This window comes from Anoplolepis gracilipes, chromosome 5 (assembly GCF_047496725.1).
Source record: "Anoplolepis gracilipes chromosome 5, ASM4749672v1, whole genome shotgun sequence".
Taxonomy (NCBI): domain Eukaryota; kingdom Metazoa; phylum Arthropoda; class Insecta; order Hymenoptera; family Formicidae; genus Anoplolepis; species Anoplolepis gracilipes.
In genome coordinates, this window is record NC_132974.1 from 10280288 (window position 1) to 10298694 (window position 18407).

General features: G+C 33.7%; 3 protein-coding genes across 4 annotated transcripts; 2 read left to right on the forward strand and 1 right to left on the reverse strand.

Annotated features, from left to right (window-relative positions):
* Window positions 1-38: 38 nt before the first annotated feature.
* On the forward strand, window positions 39-4686 carry LOC140666001 (adenosine 3'-phospho 5'-phosphosulfate transporter 1). 2 transcript variants are annotated; one of them, XM_072892683.1, is made up of 8 exons: window positions 39-2142; window positions 2452-2660; window positions 2737-2945; window positions 3113-3337; window positions 3464-3614; window positions 3701-3912; window positions 3999-4124; window positions 4218-4686. In XM_072892683.1, exons 1-8 carry the CDS (start codon window positions 2111-2113, stop codon window positions 4383-4385), a joined length of 1332 nt encoding a protein of 443 aa, XP_072748784.1. In that variant the 5' UTR covers window positions 39-2110; the 3' UTR covers window positions 4386-4686. The 2 variants fall into 2 exon arrangements, with proteins under 2 accessions (XP_072748784.1, XP_072748785.1); XM_072892684.1 differs by lacking the exon at window positions 39-2142 and having other exon boundaries at window positions 2487-2660; window positions 2715-2945.
* A 106-nt stretch (window positions 4687-4792) lies between these two features.
* Window positions 4793-6469, reverse strand: LOC140666005 (transmembrane protein 216). The gene is made up of 2 exons (XM_072892687.1): window positions 6315-6469; window positions 4793-6147 (listed from the first exon to the last, which is right to left on the reverse strand). The coding sequence occupies exon 2, from the start codon at window positions 6057-6059 to the stop codon at window positions 5631-5633; it is 429 nt and encodes a 142-aa protein (XP_072748788.1). The 5' UTR covers window positions 6060-6147; window positions 6315-6469; the 3' UTR covers window positions 4793-5630.
* A 662-nt stretch (window positions 6470-7131) lies between these two features.
* On the forward strand, window positions 7132-17507 carry LOC140666309 (uncharacterized aarF domain-containing protein kinase 2). The gene is made up of 10 exons (XM_072893345.1): window positions 7132-7766; window positions 8020-8252; window positions 8410-8476; window positions 8818-8926; window positions 9422-9539; window positions 9853-10074; window positions 10338-10565; window positions 10999-11115; window positions 12237-12427; window positions 16890-17507. The coding sequence occupies exons 1-10, from the start codon at window positions 7355-7357 to the stop codon at window positions 16981-16983; spliced, it is 1791 nt and encodes a 596-aa protein (XP_072749446.1). The 5' UTR covers window positions 7132-7354; the 3' UTR covers window positions 16984-17507.
* The last annotated feature ends 900 nt before the right edge of the window (window positions 17508-18407 follow it).

Genomic DNA, 18407 nt, shown 5'->3' on the forward strand with positions numbered 1-18407 from the left:
GATCGATCAATCGATCTTTATTCGGTTCGAATTGAAGCGTAAACAAACTCGTACTGTCTCTTCAAATTTTAACGAATGTAAGAGCGTTTTATTTATGCGATTCGATATAAGATCTCTTCGCGAACAGGCGAACGCATTATGCGTTGGTTTTCTGTACTCTATCATTAAACTAACTTAATTAACTTATTAAATTTTCCGTTTAATTAAGCATCGCCCGACGCCGATACTTAATAGGCCTGATAACGTGGCCGATAACAGCCAGTTGTAGTTCGGACCACAGGGGAGCGGGAGAATTCTTTTCGCAACGGAATGTCGTGATAATCAGTTCAGGATTATTTCATTCGTTGCGGAGAAAAATCACCGCTAGAATATACGTTAATAAAAGAAATCTCACGTTTTTCATATCTTGCGATTGGCTAACTAACGTGGAATTTTTTTCCGATATTGCGTCACATCTATCCAGTATCCGTCAAGTGCGAGGGGGAACGAACAAGTCTCTCTCTCTCTCTCTCTCTCTCTCTCTCTCTCTCCTTTTCATTTCCTCTCCGTCCTCTCTGTCATTCTCGACGTAATGTAATAACTATATGGTCAACCGGTTTTAATACCTGGATTTTCGATTCCGACAAAGTCAATTTCCGTGAATATCTTCACCTGAAAAGTGAAAGGGAATTAGAAAATCCTAAAAGAAAATTTTCTTTTTTTTTTTTTTTTTTTTTTTTTATAGAAACAAAGAACGTGAACTTTCGAAAAAACATTAACTTGAGAGCGAACAATTACAAAACGTTTAATTACCTACAGATAATTAATATTAAACATTAAAAAAAAAAAAGACATAAACGAATAGAATAACGTGTTGAATCGAATTTTCTCTTAAGGAATAATCGGATGCAAATTGCACGTAGGGAATGCCCGTGCGTGACATATGAGACAGTAACGGTACTGTCAACCCTCACATCCACGCAAAATTGAACGTGGCAATCGGGGGTTAGGTTCGCGCGCGTGCGTCCTTGCGGTGCGAGTTACACACGAGTCATCGAGCCAGAGCCCTCGTGTTTTTTTTTAGACGACTCCGGGTTAGTCGGCCGTACGTATGTATGTATACACATACGCATCGCACAAGCAGGCGCGACGCATATACGTTCGAATGCGCTTATCCCAAGGCCGCGACTTTACTGACATACCGCTGCACCGACAAGTCGACGACGACGCTTCGTTGTATGATCTCACTCTTTCGCGCGTGGACGTCCTTCACGTATACAATCTTTTTTTTTTTTTTTTTTTTTTCTTTCCGTTTCATTTTCTAACGCCCCGGATCAAATTGTCACACTCCAAGCGCGCGCACTTCTCCCTCCCATGCGCGTATGTCGTGTCAGCAGGGCTGTATTAAGACGCAGGGTGCTTCGCAATGTGTCTATAATACTGTAAAAAGTGAAATAAACAATCACCTGCCAAACAATGACTCTATAAATAACTTTAAATCCCGCTGTATATAAAAACGATATAGCATTTAAATTCGTACCGAGCTCGACGGATCCGTTGCCAATTTGCTGTCGTATTGTGTGTTATTTGGCAAGCGTTAAATTTCCGCTGACATGATCGAACGCGACAGGTCCTGCGTCCTCAATGATGTCACTTTCCTGCTGATGCAAAGTCCACTTTGCTCGATATACATCCAACTTTATATTAGAAATAAATAACAACAGTATTTAAATGTCTCCTCTCGTGCTAGTATATTCCGAAAAAAATTAATTCAGCTCTGATGTCTCCCTACGTGGGTGCTCACTATCAGCATGATACACATGCGTATAAAATATACACATATATACGTGCATGCTCTACACTCTACAATATATATACTATATATTTCGTTGTTGCAAAGATTATAACACCGTGAAGCATGATAGAACCGAGTGCGATAGATAAGAGTAGAATTACAATTTTAATGTGATAAATGTTTATGGTGTGTGTAACACGATGCACAGTCGATGAAAATTTCTCTAAATTTCGCATTCGGAGTATAGATGTGTGATCAAGTGAGGAAACGTCTATGACGGAGGTTATGGGATAACCGGATAGCCAGATTATCGAAGTTTCTCATTTCGCTAAAAATATGGGAAACTTTATGGGTGACATCGTGATCTGGTGCGTTTCAACTTTGACATTGTGCTAGAAATAACGTAGTCAAAGCGTCAGTTTAAAATTTCGAGATGAAATAATTTAGTGTACAATAGTGTCTATCAAATATTTTCTTATGAATTATAGTATATATATATATATATATATATATATATATATATATATTTGATATCATAAGATATATAGATAAGAATTTATATTTTTATATCATAGATATAAACTTTACAGCAAGCATTTTGCTACTTTGTATCAATATATGAAAATTATATATAATTCATATTTATTGTAATGTAATTAATAAAGTACAATTGGCAGCTTGCTGCTACTACTTTCAGTCAGTATCGTGTTTGGAATCAGCGAGAGCATTAAATTGTTGACAAATAATGGAGAAGATATTCTTAAGACATCTACATACAGTTGGATTGTTCGATTATGTTTAAATCTATTGGGATATACCACTATATTGCTGCCAGGTTGCCTTATATACAAATATGTACGCTATACAAAATATATTCAAAGAAGCGGTAAGTAATTGTAAAGAATTAATGTAAGTTCTTAGATATATATTTAACAATTAGAGTTTAAAAAATTATTGTGCAGGGAAAGGCTGCATCCCTAGATTGGTGCATTCCTGTTTTGTGGGACACTGTGAAACAGGTCTCTTGGACTCGCCTCCGTATACTCCCAATGCTTCCACTCATGCCCAACGCACTTTTACTCAAGATGCCCTACTCCTCATCTATTGTTTCTTAGGATTGCAAATCAGTTACCTAACATGGGGTTACTTGCAGGAAAAGATAATGACACAGGTACGTTCAGAATATAAATATTTTTATCAACATTTGCAAATAAATACCTATCAAAGGGAATGTTATTATTTTATTATTAAAATTTTTAATGTAATTGACATTTTTTTTAATATCTTGATTTTCCTTTTGTATATGTAATTTTCTAATTAATCATTTTTTTTATACAGGAGTATGAAGATGCCTCTGGCAATAAAGCACATTTTCAAGATTCACAATTCTTGGTATTTGTAAATCGTATTCTTGCCTTTGCGATGTCAGGATTATATTTACTTATTCAACGTCAGCCACAACATAAGACACCATTATATAAATATGCGTTTTGTTCTCTATCAAATATAATGAGCAGTTGGTGTCAATATGAAGCTCTGAAGTATGTCAGTTTTCCATCGCAGGTGAAGAATTTGAATTATAATTTTATATATGATTTTTTTCCACTCACTGATTTTTTTTTTCTTACAACAGCAAATTATGAAAACTTTTTATTACAACTAACTTACATGTGTAATATTTTTTTCTAGGTTTTAGCGAAAGCCTCGAAAATTATTCCTGTTATGATAATGGGAAAAATAATTTCACATACAACATATGAATATTACGAGTATGTTACCGCGATTCTTATTTCCATCGGAATGACTCTCTTTATGTTGGACAGTTCTGATCATAAAAATGGTAATATCTGAGTACTAACTCAGAATACAATGTATATTTCTCATAGATGTGGTCAAACATTATGACAGACTTACAAACGCTTTTAGATGGAGCTACAACACTCTCTGGTGTTATATTATTGGGAGGCTACTTATTATTAGATAGTTTTACGAGTACCTGGCAAAATGCACTTTTTATAGACTATGGTGTAACGAGCGTACAAATGATGTGCGCAGTTAATATGTTTTCCTGTTTGTTGACTGCAATGTCTCTGTTTCAGCAATCGAGCTTTCCCCTAATATTTTCTTTCATGACAACGGTAATCAATTTTGCACTATATATTAGTTTTTTTATTATTATTATATGTTCCAAGAGAACGGTAATACTAATGATATTATTGTATAGTACCCTAGGTTTGTAATCGATTGCTTGCTGATATCGATTTGTTCAGCAAGTGGCCAATTGTACATCTTTTACACCATTTCGAAATTTGGATCAATTACATTTGTCATTATGATGACTATTCGTCAGGTATACGATTATAGAATATTATTGTTTGTTTCAGAAACAAAAAAATAATCGAAAAAGAGTACAACATTACATATTAAACAATGTCTGTTGCAGGGTTTAGCGATACTACTCTCTTGCTTGATTTATCATCATGAGATTACTGTTATTGGAGTATTTGGTATATTGTTGGTATTTGGTTCAGTATTTTTACGAACTTATTGCAACAACCGATTACGCGCAATCAGAAGACGGAGAGCTGCAGTGAATAGCATAAAACATTAAGAGTGGTATTACTTAGGCAGAAAATTGCAATTGTGTGCAAGTAGACAATTGTCGTACAAGTAGAATTCTATCAATTGTTCATTGTAATTGCCGTAGATTAGGATAGTATTCTGTCATTGTAATTAGATATAGCCTGTCATTACAAGCATTAAGTTAAGAATTCTATCCTGCATTTGTATAATCCTCTAACGTTATAGTTTCTCTATGTAATATGTACCGCGAATATATCCCCAATAATTTTGATAGCTTTTGATTGTATGAACTTTAAGAAATATATTTATTAAGATTTGTAGTTATGAAATGTATGTCACATGTATGTGTGTAATGTATTTTGAAAGATACATACTTGAAGTATGTGATCTGAAAAAATAACGTCGGCATTATATAATGAGTGCTATGCCATTGTATTATTTATTTAAAAAATATTTATTTTGATATAAATACATATACAAACAAATATGTGTATAATTAGCTTTTCTTTCACTGCAAACAATTATATTCAACACAACAATAGACGTAGCACTGAGGTTACATAAACTTTTTTTCCATAGAACTTATCTATACATTTCTATCAATTTTTAAACGTAAAATAAATATAAATGGCAGTGTTTATATTATTAATAATAAATTTTAGAAATCCAAGTTTTTAACATAAAACACATAATAATCTTTTCAGTTTTATTCTTATATACTTTGTAATAAAATAAAGTGGCTACTAGTATGAAATATTGTACAAAATTTAGATTTCAAACTATTTACGTTCTAATTCTCAGTCTGTGGAATGTAACTTAACGTACAAGGCACACTATCCAATGTATAATTTATTTATAATTTAATCATTAATAATTTAAATCTTTGCATTTTATATGTAAACATATATCTTAAGGTAAATATAAAGGATAGATTTTTAACTTTTTACTCTACAGTAGCCAGTCTATTTTCAATATTTAATAAAAGATATTTGCAAAACACTAATATATATACATTTCAGTATATACATGTGTAATATATTATGCAAATTTTATATCAGATTCAGAAAAAATATACGATATCATAGATTTGTTTCTTAACTGCAGAGTGTAGAGATACAATAATTAAACTTATTAGACATGAAAAGTCTTACTTATTCGATGAAAGCAATGACAAGCAGCTCAACTGTAACAAACTGTTAATACTCGGAATGGATTTGTTAAGCGAAATGACAGGTGCAAAATAGAATTATCGTATAATATAGAAAAAGCTGTATTATTTCTCCGGAGGTGGTGGTCGATAAATGGCTATAAGGCACATGATAGCAATGACCACTTCGGACACCAATAAAACTAACTGTATGCTACAGAGGATCACTTCCAGTCTAAGCACGTAGTACTGCCAAAAGAGGAAGTAGAGCGTCGCCAACGAACTAGGAACGGTCAGGGCTATCCCGATAAGAATCGGTATTCCTCGCTCGGTCAGATTCCCCTTCCTTCCCAGGTAGATCCTGCCGCCCTCCGTAGCCATCAGAAAGAGCAGCAGCGCAAACTCTGTCAAGGTCTTGCTCGTGCCCGGTGAGGGCAAGTTCGCGGCCTTGAACAGGCCCATGCCCAATTCGCACACGGCGAACATGCCGAAGTAAAAGGAGTTCAGGTACATGAGAATCTCGTAGGTGAGTGACGAGTTCGCTACGGTAGGCATTTTTCCAGGTTCCTCCTAGTCGTCCGAGGCGATTTAACCGTCGCGCTTATCAGTCCTCGCTATCTTCGAGCTTTCTAATGTATCTTCACTAGCTCAATCACAAAAATTATGTCAATCGCGCTTGGGAAATATCGTATTTCCACGCTCACGCTTGTCCGTGTGTTTATTTTTAACACACCGTATGAGAACTCAAATGGATTGCGAGTAGCGTCGCGATATTTCTATTATTAAGAAGAAGAAAAATTAAATTCTTACCGTTTTTTTCGAGTGAAAATTAAATTTTTATTTGCCATTGATTTCAATTAAATTTTAAAGTTTATATTGTTGTTATCTTGAGACGAAAAGAATGCATTCCGCTTGACCTTACAAATGCTTCGAAATCTTTGACATTTGTCAAATGATGGAATAGTCCCATTTGATCACGTTGCAAATGCCCATAGCCACTCATATTGACGGATGCCTAGGGTAGTCGACGATTGACCAATCAAAACAACAGGAGCCAAAATTTCTTTATTCTGATTGGTCAATCAAATACTACTCCATGACTAGTATCGATCATGTAACTTTTTATTAGGAACAAAACGTAAAAAAAATTATCATTTTTAGAAGGCAAATAAAGAATACGTCCTAAATCACCATAATAAAATTTGTTTTTACAGTAAATATTTATTATTATTAGATAAAAAAATATAAATAAAATTATTACATTATCATTACATAAAAAGTAAAATTATAGAAAAATATCAAAGTTATAAAAATAAAAAATAAAGTAATTATAAAAAAATACATATTACATGTGATTTAATTTGTATTAGTCTCTTGAAGCTAAAAAATTATCTATTTTTTTTATATTGTCATCTTATAGAATAAATTAATAAAGTTTTCTATAGTACGCTATAAGCTAATAAGACTTATTCAACATTTATTTTTAATTGTCGACTTTAATTTCTATCGATCAATCTTATTCTTAGATTTGTCATAAATACTATATCTGAGTATATAACTAAATACAAATTTCCCGCGAGTAATTGTCGCCAACTTGAAGTGCAGCGCGGCATCTCTTGGTAAAGAGGCGGGAAGACACGAAACGCGCACTTCACGTCGCAGGATCACTTTTGCCGGTGTTTTTGTCCGCGAAATGTCTTTCGTGCGTTTGAACTAAGAATATTATTCGGCCTGTGACATGGACACGGACAGATGCTGGGAGACGGTTGCGAACATCTGCGAGGAAGCGAAGCCGTCGCGCTCCGAGTAACAATTGTGTGTGAAGTGTACGATGTTTACGAGTCGGGCCGATGTCACTGCGTCCAAATTTCGCGAGATTCCTCGCGTCCTTGCGACGCTGTCGCGCGGACGCCGCGTGGAGGAAGTGGCAGAACCGTCACAGATGCTTCAACTCGACGTTGACGCGTCCCCGTAACAATGACTTGGACGACGCCGAGACCGATCGCAGCCTCGCCTCCACCACCGCGCTCTCTCGCAATCCGCGCGCTCATATTCGCGAGCCGCAAACGATCGGACCTATGGACGACGACAGGAACGACAAGGAAGAGCGGAAGAACAGAGGCTTCCTGGAGGACGTGCGAGAGACGGTTTTAATATTGGCGAGAATTGTGATCGTAAGCTCGGTCGTCACAACCCTGATCACCGCGTATCTGATAACACGTCTGACGCACGCGAGTCTGTTTTCCACCACTCTGCGAAGAGGTAAGCAAAAAAAAAAAAAAAAATCGTGTTTATAAAATATTCATAGCTAAGTTATTATTGCAACAAGAAAACAATTTGTAATATTTTAAATTGTACATGACGTTGCATCTGTCAAAATTTCTAATTTATTATTTTTTTTTAGAATCTACGGTTTTTCCTATAAATAAAAGAGATTATTAAATGTCATTCGTGCGGTGCACATCTTCGTGAGAATTATTTAATACGTGAAAATAAGAGTCTATATATTTTTTAGGTATAGAGTTTCTCGGACCGATTTTTGTCAAGTTCGGCCAGTGGATATCGACGCGAAGAGACATCTTTCCGCGGGATATCTGTGACATGCTCTCGAGACTGCAACGAGATATGTCACCGCACTCTTGGATGTATACAGAACGTTTGCTCGAAGCCACGTACGGCTCTTCCTGGCGGGACTTGTTTGTAAGGTTCGATGACGAGGGATTGATCGGCTCGGGATGCTGCGCGCAGGTATGCGGATAACCGATAGGATAAATTAGATAGCGGTTGTCGATGGATTGGATCAGATATGTAGTTGTACGATAATATTTCAAATGTGGTTTTTTTTTTTTTTTTTTTTTTTTTTTTACAAGGATTTTAGTTATGCATTGACAAAATTGATTTACAGGTGTACAAAGCATGGATCGACTTGGACGCAATGGCACAGAAGTCTCAGACGTCGCGTTTCACGGAAGGTAAGCGAAAAAGAGAGTATTTTCTTTTCTTGTATGCGTATAATGTTTTGCTTTCGCTATTATTTTGCTTTGCGAAATATTTAGACCAATTTAGGGATAGATTTGCAAAGTTTTATGTACATATAAATAAAATTAAAATCATTTTTATATATATTTTTAAATAATTTTTAGGGAAATTCTCTTTCTTCAATTAAAAGTTATTTATTTGTTGAACTGTATAATCGAAACAAGACATTGCTTTTTTTTGTTATCTCGCTGATATTAATGCTTTTACTCGATACAAAAAATCCGACGTCAATTTGTCAATTATAAATGATAGACCAACATATCCATAATTTCAGACAAAGCTTTCAATGAAAATGATAAATTTGCGTCTACCAGTCCAGGTGCTAAGAAATTGCAAGTCGTAGCGGTAAAAGTGTTGCATCCCGGAATCAAAAGCCAACTCAAGTACCCTCTTTGAGATATTGTGTAGATAATGTTTAATAGTCTTTCTCAACAAAACGTACAATCGTGCTGACGATAAGAGTCCTCATGATGGACTATGAATGGTTATACTTATGTTGCAATTACATTGGACGTTTCGCTATTAAGCATACGTTTAGCATGTTTATATTAATAGCACAATGGATTTTTTGGCTAAATTAACGTTGATTTTTTTCTCGATAAAGATTATATACATAAAACTTTATAACAAAGTCTTGAATTAGAATTTGTTTGTTCAAATAAATTCTATGTAATCAAAGAGTGCAGTTTCTGTAGTTTTGTTAATTTTTCTTACTTCTAATCAGTTTTAATTCAAAAATTCCTGATACATGTGAATATTTTTTTTATCGAAGACAAATCGACACATGAAATTAGCCGAAAAATCTTTTGCGAGAACTTTGCGGCAACTTGTTAGTGTTTATTACAAGACACCCCGTATATATTTCCTATTCGCTTCAGAAGAGACATCGCGATAATGCGCGGCCTTTCCAAGTGCGTTATGTACTTCATACCGGAACTACATTGGCTCAGTCTCACGGATTGCATCGACGAATTCGCGCGCATAATGGAAGCCCAAGTAACTTTGCAACACGAATATTTCCCACGACTCTTGCACATCCTCCGCGTAATCTGAGAAATATCTTGTTATAACGAACTCTCTGTCGGGATTCGAATTTCTCTTCGAGAATTCAGAGACGTGATTCCGACGAGTTCGTGAGACAAGATCGATGAGAAGCAACCGTTTTTATTCGTGAAATGATGTGAAAAGGAATTCGAACTACTCGTTGAAATTATGCCGAATTATACCTTCGAAGAGAATATTCGAATTAAAAATGAGCGAGAATGTAGCATGCTTATGTTTAATTAAATTGTCTCAATTGCTTGCGAAGGTCGACATGCGACTGGAGGCCGCCAATCTGGCGAGATTTTCAGCGAACTTCTCGAGGAGGAACGATATCGTATTTCCGTATCCTTACATGCACTTGACCCATCGTAAGATACTCATAGAGAGTTTTCACGAGGGCTCACCGATATCCAATTACCTCGAACATGATGACGCTGCTTTGCAGAAGAAACTCGCTCGAATAGGAATCACGACGATCTTTAAAATGGTTAATATATACATAACTCGAAAGTGAACAATTTTTATTCATTATTACAAGTTGACTTTCCTTTTCAGAAACATATCAAATTTTATGAATCCTTCAAATCTAATAGAAAAAAAAATATTTTTCTTAGACAAGATCGAAATGTTGATTCTATACGAAAATGTATTTTTTCGAGAGAAAATTGATAGCGCGTTATTAATTTTTTTCTTGCCAATCGAAAATACAATGTACAAGAGAGAGAGAAAGAATGTTACATCTGATCGTAGATATTTAACGACAACTTCATCCACTGTGACCTGCACCCGGGCAACATTCTAGTCGAAAAAGCGGTCGTGCCGAAGGCAGGTCTGTTCAACATTTTTCGGCGGGTCATTAACCCCGATTACGTGGATGGTCCACGCTTGATCATACTGGATTGTGGCCTAGTGGTATCGTTGAATGATCGCTGTCGACGAAATCTCCGAGATGTTTTTTATTCGGTGCTAATGGGAAATGTAAGTTCGTCAGATAACGCGTTCACTTTTTATTGATATACTCAATTCTTGCTCTCTTAAGCTTTCTCGTAAATCATTATTAATGGGAAACATAAACCGAGATGGAAACGCGCTTATCATCATTCTTCTTCGTATTTTTTTATGTATTTTTATAAAAACTGCGAATATATATATATATATATATATATATATATATATATATATATATTTTTATATCTTAATTTTTTTTATTTTTTTTGACAAATGTGACTCGGTATCAATTTGTCACAAAAAATTAAGATATAAAAATATGTTCGAAATTTTTATAAAAACGCGTAAAAAAATACGAAGAAAAATGATGAGTATGTACGAATGTTGCGTAACATACTACTGCTTTCTGTCGCGCATATTTTTCTCGATCGAACTATTAAAATTTTACGCATAAAATACGTAGGGCGAAATGGCTGCACAGTATATTCTGGAGCACAGTTCGTACATGACCCCCGACCCAGATGGCTTCAAACGTTCCTTGGGAAACATTGTGAAATTTTATCTTCGAAATCCATTGAACGTTAGTAACCCCTCTTTGACGTTTCTCAAGTCGAAATTACTCCTATTTTTAATATCATGTTTATGAATTTTAGATTGTACGTATACCTGAACAAGCAGTAAACGAATAATTTCCCCCTTCAAAAGTTCAAAAGACGAGCAAAACTATAGATTAAATAATTTAAAAAGGAAGCGATTTGAAGTATCAAGCCGTTTTTCTGACTATTTCTATTTTTTTAGATTAGTAATCTATTTCTTACGTAAAAGATAAGATTCTGATCTTATTATTATTTCCTTTATTAAAATGATTGATAAAAAGTTATAAAATTTCAGAATTTTATCTTTTACACAAAAAATAGGGTATTAATTTAAAAAATAATAGAAACGGTCAGAAATGACCGCTCGGTACTTTTAGTGTTAAAGAATCAAAGTAAATGTTAGATTGAAAATAGAAATTAAAAGTGGGAGAAAAATTTCGACTCGGGTTGAAAGAAATTTGAGAATCACTGAGCGACATGTGACATATATATCATTTCAATTTACGATTCTATTATTATTAATTGTCCGAAATATGATTATTAGTTTTTTCGGATTTTCCTTCGTGTCAATTTACATTACTTCTTGAAATCGATCTTCCATTTCCGTTTCTTCTTTTTTTTTTCTTTTTTTTTTTTTTTTTTGCATGGACGATCGCGCGCGCAAACATTGTAAAGTACCGGTGCCGTTTCAGTTTAACGACGATGCAGAATAATACGATCGTGATTATATAGCGGGAGCATCGGTATACGATTTCATGCGGATTCAATCAGAACCGCTCGACCTCCGAGAAATGTACTACGTGGACGAAAAGAAAACAACGCGTAGTCGCGCTACGTAATTACGAGGCGTATCGCGTATTAACACGCGTGAGGGTAGACTAACCAGTTTTTGATACCGGTATCATCATAACGCCGATAATGGATAATTATGATCATTATGATTCTAAAGATAGCGTTTCTATCGGAAAGAGAAAATCTGTTGGGGAAGATGATGGACTTTTGATCCGCTTAATTTCCATTCGAGAGATATCAAATTTGTGTGTTATTGTGCGCGTTTAAAGTAATAATAATTGCTATGGTACGGTTGTTTTGAACACTCTCGCAGATGAACGTGAGTACCGTTGTGTCGGAATTATTCTCCGCGATGGTCCGTCATCAAGTCAAGCAGGATGGATCCTTCAGCGGCGTGATTCTCAGCATGTTGGTGATCGAGGGCCTCGGTCGATGCCTGGATCCGAACATCGATATTTTCGCGGAAATCCTGCCCTTCCTTCTCAGTGTCTATAACAATTCTAAGTAAAACATTTTTTAAACGATTTTAAAAGTGAAAAAAATCAATATTTACCAACTTCGAAAGATCTTGCATAATGTAATATATTCATAAAATATTTGTTACACGTTGCATCTTTGTGTTATTATAACCAAACAAGTAAGAATGCAGCTGTGGGAGGTTCTTTGAAAGGAATTTCGAACAAAGACTATAGCCAGATAACAAAAAGACTTTTTGTAGGGTTATCTGCTTAGACGAGTTTTCAAATAATATTTGACCTGTCATTTCTTCAAAGAAAAATTTTCCTCGAAATTTCAGTTCCTTAGCTTTATTATTTCCTGAGTTATCGAGAAAAATGTCATTTTTAGTTTTTATTTTCCTTTTCTGTAAATATTTGAGACGATCCCATATCGATTTTTTCTGAATACTTATCAACGAAATACACAGAAAAAAATATTTTAGTCATTAATCTCGAATAAAAATTCGATTCTTAAAAAAAGAATGAAATTAAGAAATGGCTTTTTTAACATGTTCCTTTCGAGGTTCAAGCATCAAACTTTTAAAGAATATTCTTTTTATATGTCTCAATACTGTCAATACAAATTCTTTCAATTTTTTCGAGTTGGTGCAACATAGTAAAAAAAAAAAAAAAAAAGATAAAAATCCTTTTTTTTATTAGTTTTGGATAATAAGACTGAAAATTATTTATTTTTCTTGTAATAATTATAATAGTAATGATAATAGTAATAATAATAATTGTAATAGTTATAATTACACTGCAAAATAGAAATATTTTTTATGCAAAAACAATTTTCACAAATACAACTTTTAGATAAACTTTTAAATTGTTTTTGTATAAAAAATATATCTATCCTGCAGTATAATTATAACTATTACAATTATTATAATTACTACTATAATTATTACAAGAAAATAAATAATTTTCTGTCTTATTACCAAAAAATAATTAAAAAAAAAGATTTTTCATTTTTTTCATCATGTTGCACCAACTCGAAAAAATTGAAAGAATTTGAGAGTATTAAGACATATAAAAAGAGTATTCTAAAAAGTTTGGTGATTGAACCTCGAAAGAAACATGTTAAGAAAACTATTTCTTAATTTCAATCTTTTTTTAAAATCGAGCTTTTATTCGAGATTAATGAAAAAATATTTTTTTTTGTGTCTTTTTGTGTTGATAAATGTTCGGAACAAAATCGATATGGGATCATCTCAAATATTTACAGAAAAGGAAAATAACGTTTTTCTCGATAACTATCATAAATAATAATAGGGAGCTGAAATTTTGAGGAAAATTTTTTTTACAGTGAGGACATGACAGGCTAAATGTTATTTGAAAACTTGTCGGGGGCATTTTTAGTATACTTATCCGGCTATAGCCTTTCAAACTTAATGACGCCATGTATAAAATTTCATAAGGAGGGATGGAAGACAAGAAGATATTCGTCTGTTTTTTTAACGATTTATCGCATTACGTAATCGCGCTCAACAGAATTCCGGCGGGTGTGACCAGTTGTCCGTGATCTCTTCCTGGTTAGTCGACTGGATCCCTTCGGGGCCATCGTATACGTGCATATACGCATATACAGATCCGATGCTTATTCCCACACCGTCTTCGTACGCACAAATTATACATACGTACAGATTTATTGTTCGATGAATGGAAGTCAGACTATTAAAGTGAGATTTTATTTTTTTCTACAAAAATCCAGTGATTTATTGAGATATCACGAAAACTTTGTATATACTGGGAATGTCCACTTAAAAAACTATTGACCCCACGTGCATTCGACGAAACATCGATATACCGTCTTAGCACAATAATTTATTATCAATAATTTATTCAAGTCTAATGATCGAAGTGAATAAAAAAAGATAAATCTCTTTAAATATAAGAAACTTAAAATTAGATCTTATCTCCTATTTTGAATTTTTTCTCTTCATTTTATATTTTATTTTTTATTCATTCATTATTTATACTTCACTACATTTTAGAGTTAATTTTTTATTCATTTATTCTTCATTCGTTTTACATTCTCATTTTTATTCGTGTCAAAGAAGCAATAAAAATTAAATTGAATGTAGTTTTGTGAAATGATCAATCACATTTTTGGAATCTTGATTTTTGCGGAATGTTTTCTTAAAGTAAGAGATCTATAAAAATAAAAAATCTTCCAGATATATTTGGAGTTATATTTCTTTTTTTGAATTTTTTCTACTTATATTTCTCTCCTTTTTCTTCTGGGGATTCGAAAATAGATTTATCAGATGATGATTAAAATTCTAAGCAACTTGATACGAGAAATTAAACGTGATTTGTGGCGATAGTTTAAAAGGTTAAGTGAAAGCCAGAGTTTTAGATTTAAATTCTGATTTTATGCGATTATCTTTGAAAGATTAGCAAATTCTTTTTTTCCAGTTTTTAATAGTCTTTAATAGCTCTATTTTTAGTAAATCTCATGTTGTTTTTGATACAGAAGAAATTACAAAAATAAATTTGCTTTTATTGTATAAAATTAATTCGAAATGAATCAATAATTAGACGTCAGTTACGAGCCAATTTCGAAAACGAATTTTTTGATATTTTTCTTTTATTTTCGATTTAACATTAAATTTTCCATTTAACATTTACTATAATATCTTAAACACAGTTAAATCATCTTCTTTTGAAACAATTTAATCTATTATTTTATCAGAGTTCTTTTAAACCTTTATGTGAGAAACCATTCATTTAATACAAAATATATAGGAGTCCCTATATAAATTTTTATATAAATTAAATCTATTGAGGAATCTTCTAGAATTTATAAACGTAAAAGGTAACGAAAAATAAAGGTTGAAAATAAAGAGGTTTAAGTTTCGACGGGCGACCTTTTTAGATAACAGGCATTTTTCAATAAGCACCACAAGCGGCTCAGTGTCCATTAGTGTTAGAGAGAACACATCAGTGTGTCTCACTCACACTAGTGGACACTATGTTACACTGTGTCTTGCTGAAAAGCTCGCACAAATATCATGTTTTACGCAAATATTACAAGAAAATATTTAATATATTTTTAGGAGAAATTTTGTCTTTCTCCGAAATATAAATGATATTTTTTCGGCAATTAAAAAGATCGAAAAACGTGTGAGAGAATAGCAGATATCCTACAAGGTATCCAAATGCGAATGTTGTTTGGCTTCTCGCAGGAGAAAACTTTGTTTCACCGCGTCTGTTTCGGGAACTCCGGAATCGTGAACTGCGAAGTCACGTTCTCGCTTCACGTGAGACACGCACGCCGGCTCGTGGTTTATTTATGCGTGCGATTATTTCGCGCCGTAGGAACAGATGTTTGCGCGTATACAGGGTGTGCTGGACCTACCGGGTGTTCTTTTTTCCGCTAATAACAGGACGATTAAGTAAAGTGGTAATCCTTAAAAGAATTACTTTAAATATTCTTATGGAACTACTTTATATGAACATTTTAATATTTATTCGCAAAATAACGATTTTATTTATTTTTTGTTGTTGTTAATTTTGTATTATAACGTTTAGCTTAGTTTTTACGACCATTATAGACATAAAATACACCCTTCTTCCATTAATCTTCTTAATTGCGTAAAGTCGTAAAGTAATGGCATGACTGATAAATTAGCAATGTTGAGAAAGAATTTGCACGTTTTAAGCCGAATTACACGCTTCGGGATCGAATTTAGATATCATTGGTGTCAAGGAAAAATTTGCAAAATAATATATAGTATAGATGATTTAAAAAGAGACACCAACACGGGGCAAGTTTTATTAAATTCGCAATTGCAAAACTTCCTCAGTTGGTTGAATCGAATTGCCATTTAAAAAGGAGGTCACGTTAGATCGTAAAGATCGATTGTATCATTTATTAATATCACGAGACATTTTATGTTCTGTGCGGTGCATTTTTGAGCCTACTTATAGAAACTTAGCTCCGGTCAGACATACGCAATCAGAGAAACACGACCGACCCGTTCCACACTCGGAGATTAACCCGATCGTACTCGCTTATCGTTAATATTTAAAGTTGGGGCGTCGAACGTGCCTTATCAATTCATAGACACTCGTACAAAATAAACATATGTCACTGGCGATGAAGATTATATAATCATTCTATGCATTCACTGATAAATTATCTGTACATTCTTCAGCTAAGTCATAATATCATTATTGACGTAATGGTTTAGTGAACCAGTGAGCTGTCAAACACAAATTTAGAAAATGTAACTGATAAAAATTATCCAATTTATTTTTTGAAAATTTTTTTTTTTTTTTTTTTTTTTTTTTTTTTAAGAAAATGTTTGAGAGTAACAATCGAGGGAGCTGAAATGCGCTGGATCTTCATATCCAGCAATTCTATGGCGTTTCATGTGTCTCACATACGTTTCCTCGTATACCATATCGTGTTTCCCGGCCTATGCCGTTTCGACGCCTGTGACCGTTTCCTTTTTATTTTGTAGAATCGAAACGAGTTCCGATCGACGTCTTGTTCCACGTGTTCACGCCCCCTATGCGTGCGATAGAGCTACATCATTTCCCCCTGACCCGGTCTAGCCCGTTCTATGTGGTATGCAGTCATCCGTTCCACTCCGGCCGTCTTACATCATTACGAATCGATGGACAAATATTTTAACCCTCAAGCTTAAAAGAGCCTCTTTTAGGCCATTGTCTTTATATATATATACCTATATTCGTTTCGATCTAATACGATTTTTTTTCGGAAAAAAAAAAAACGAAAAAAAAGATTGATTTTTTCCCGAACGAAAGCATTCTGGTTTTGACCAGGAGCGAAAGGGAATCGGCCGAAAATTACTGGTTTTAACATACATATGTGTGAGACAGGCTTCTCATCCCGGTATTTTTAGCCTGTTTGAAGTTAATTACATCTTGAATACTAATTTACTGATTATAAAATTCATTTTGAGGCTTCTCGAAAACATGCGAGAACAGAATTAGAACCTATACAGCTATCTTTTACACATACCATGAAAATCCGTCGTTAACGTTATATTCTTCTTTTCTTTTAAAATTATATATACTATGGATTCTCATCTATTTTTTAATTCTTCTCAATTATTATCAGGGGTTTTTTTTTTGCTTTTTTTTTTGTTTTTGTTTGTTTTTTTTTTTTTTTTTTTTTTTTTTGTTACCTAAAACATCTTTGAGATTGTGCGTCATTTCATTAATACACTTTTATTTTCTGTCTGACGTAAAAGACGATTTTATTTCCATTTTTTGTGCCGATTTCTAAATCTTTCTTGATTCCTCCTCTCCATTTTGCTTGTTTAACTTCTCTTGCCGAGTTGTTTACGCCCTTCGTAGAGACGACTCAACCCGATCCGGTTGACGGTCGTTACGCATGGTCGCGCAAATTTACCACGAGACGACGAGATCGATTTGGACGCGCAAATTAGATGCCGTCTCGCCCGACCGTAGCTTCTCACTGGAGCAACATGGTGTGCAGAACTTTCTCGTTACTTTAAACAAGTCGGACAATTGTTTCTCGTACTCTTCTCGCCATTAATATCCGTTCTATTATATAGTAAGAAAAATTATTCAATACCCACAGATTTGTAAATATTTTTCGTAAAAAAATGATAATCTGCGTCAAGTCAAATTCAAGTTAATAAAATGGAACAGACTCAATATGAAATTTATATGAAGAAAATTGAAAAGGTGGTTAGGTTTAGACACATATTTTGATAAATTTTATTAACTTATTTTTCGGTTAAAAATATATATATATATAGCTATTGTATAAAAATTTATAGATTTATATTGCATAATTAGAGAAGATGCGCACCGTGTGTGCAAGATTCATGGTGTAAAATGTTACATACTCAAAAATAGGCCGAGAAAAAAACATGGACAAAAGTTTGAAACACGATAAAAGATAAGAATTCTTTTTAGAGATTTGATGGACCTAGACCCATTTCTGCCTCGCTTGTTTCCTATTTCCATTATCTCCTCGTATTCAT

Excerpts from the sequence above, each read along its gene's own strand:
- LOC140666001 (XM_072892683.1), top strand. The coding sequence starts at position 2,111 with ATGGGAAACTTTATGGGTGACATCGTGATCTG. Across the intron at positions 3,913-3,998 it reads TATTTTCTTTCATGACAACG|TACCCTAGGTTTGTAATCGA; the intron begins GTAATCAATTTT and ends ATTATTGTATAG. Across the intron at positions 4,125-4,217 it reads TTATGATGACTATTCGTCAG|GGTTTAGCGATACTACTCTC; the intron begins GTATACGATTAT and ends TGTCTGTTGCAG.
- LOC140666005 (XM_072892687.1), bottom strand. The coding sequence starts at position 6,059 with ATGCCTACCGTAGCGAACTCGTCACTCACCTACGAGATTCTCATGTAC.
- LOC140666309 (XM_072893345.1), top strand. The coding sequence starts at position 7,355 with ATGTCACTGCGTCCAAATTTCGCGAGATTCCTCGCGTCCTTGCGACGC. Across the intron at positions 8,253-8,409 it reads GCTCGGGATGCTGCGCGCAG|GTGTACAAAGCATGGATCGA; the intron begins GTATGCGGATAA and ends ATTGATTTACAG. Across the intron at positions 8,477-8,817 it reads GACGTCGCGTTTCACGGAAG|ACAAAGCTTTCAATGAAAAT; the intron begins GTAAGCGAAAAA and ends CCATAATTTCAG.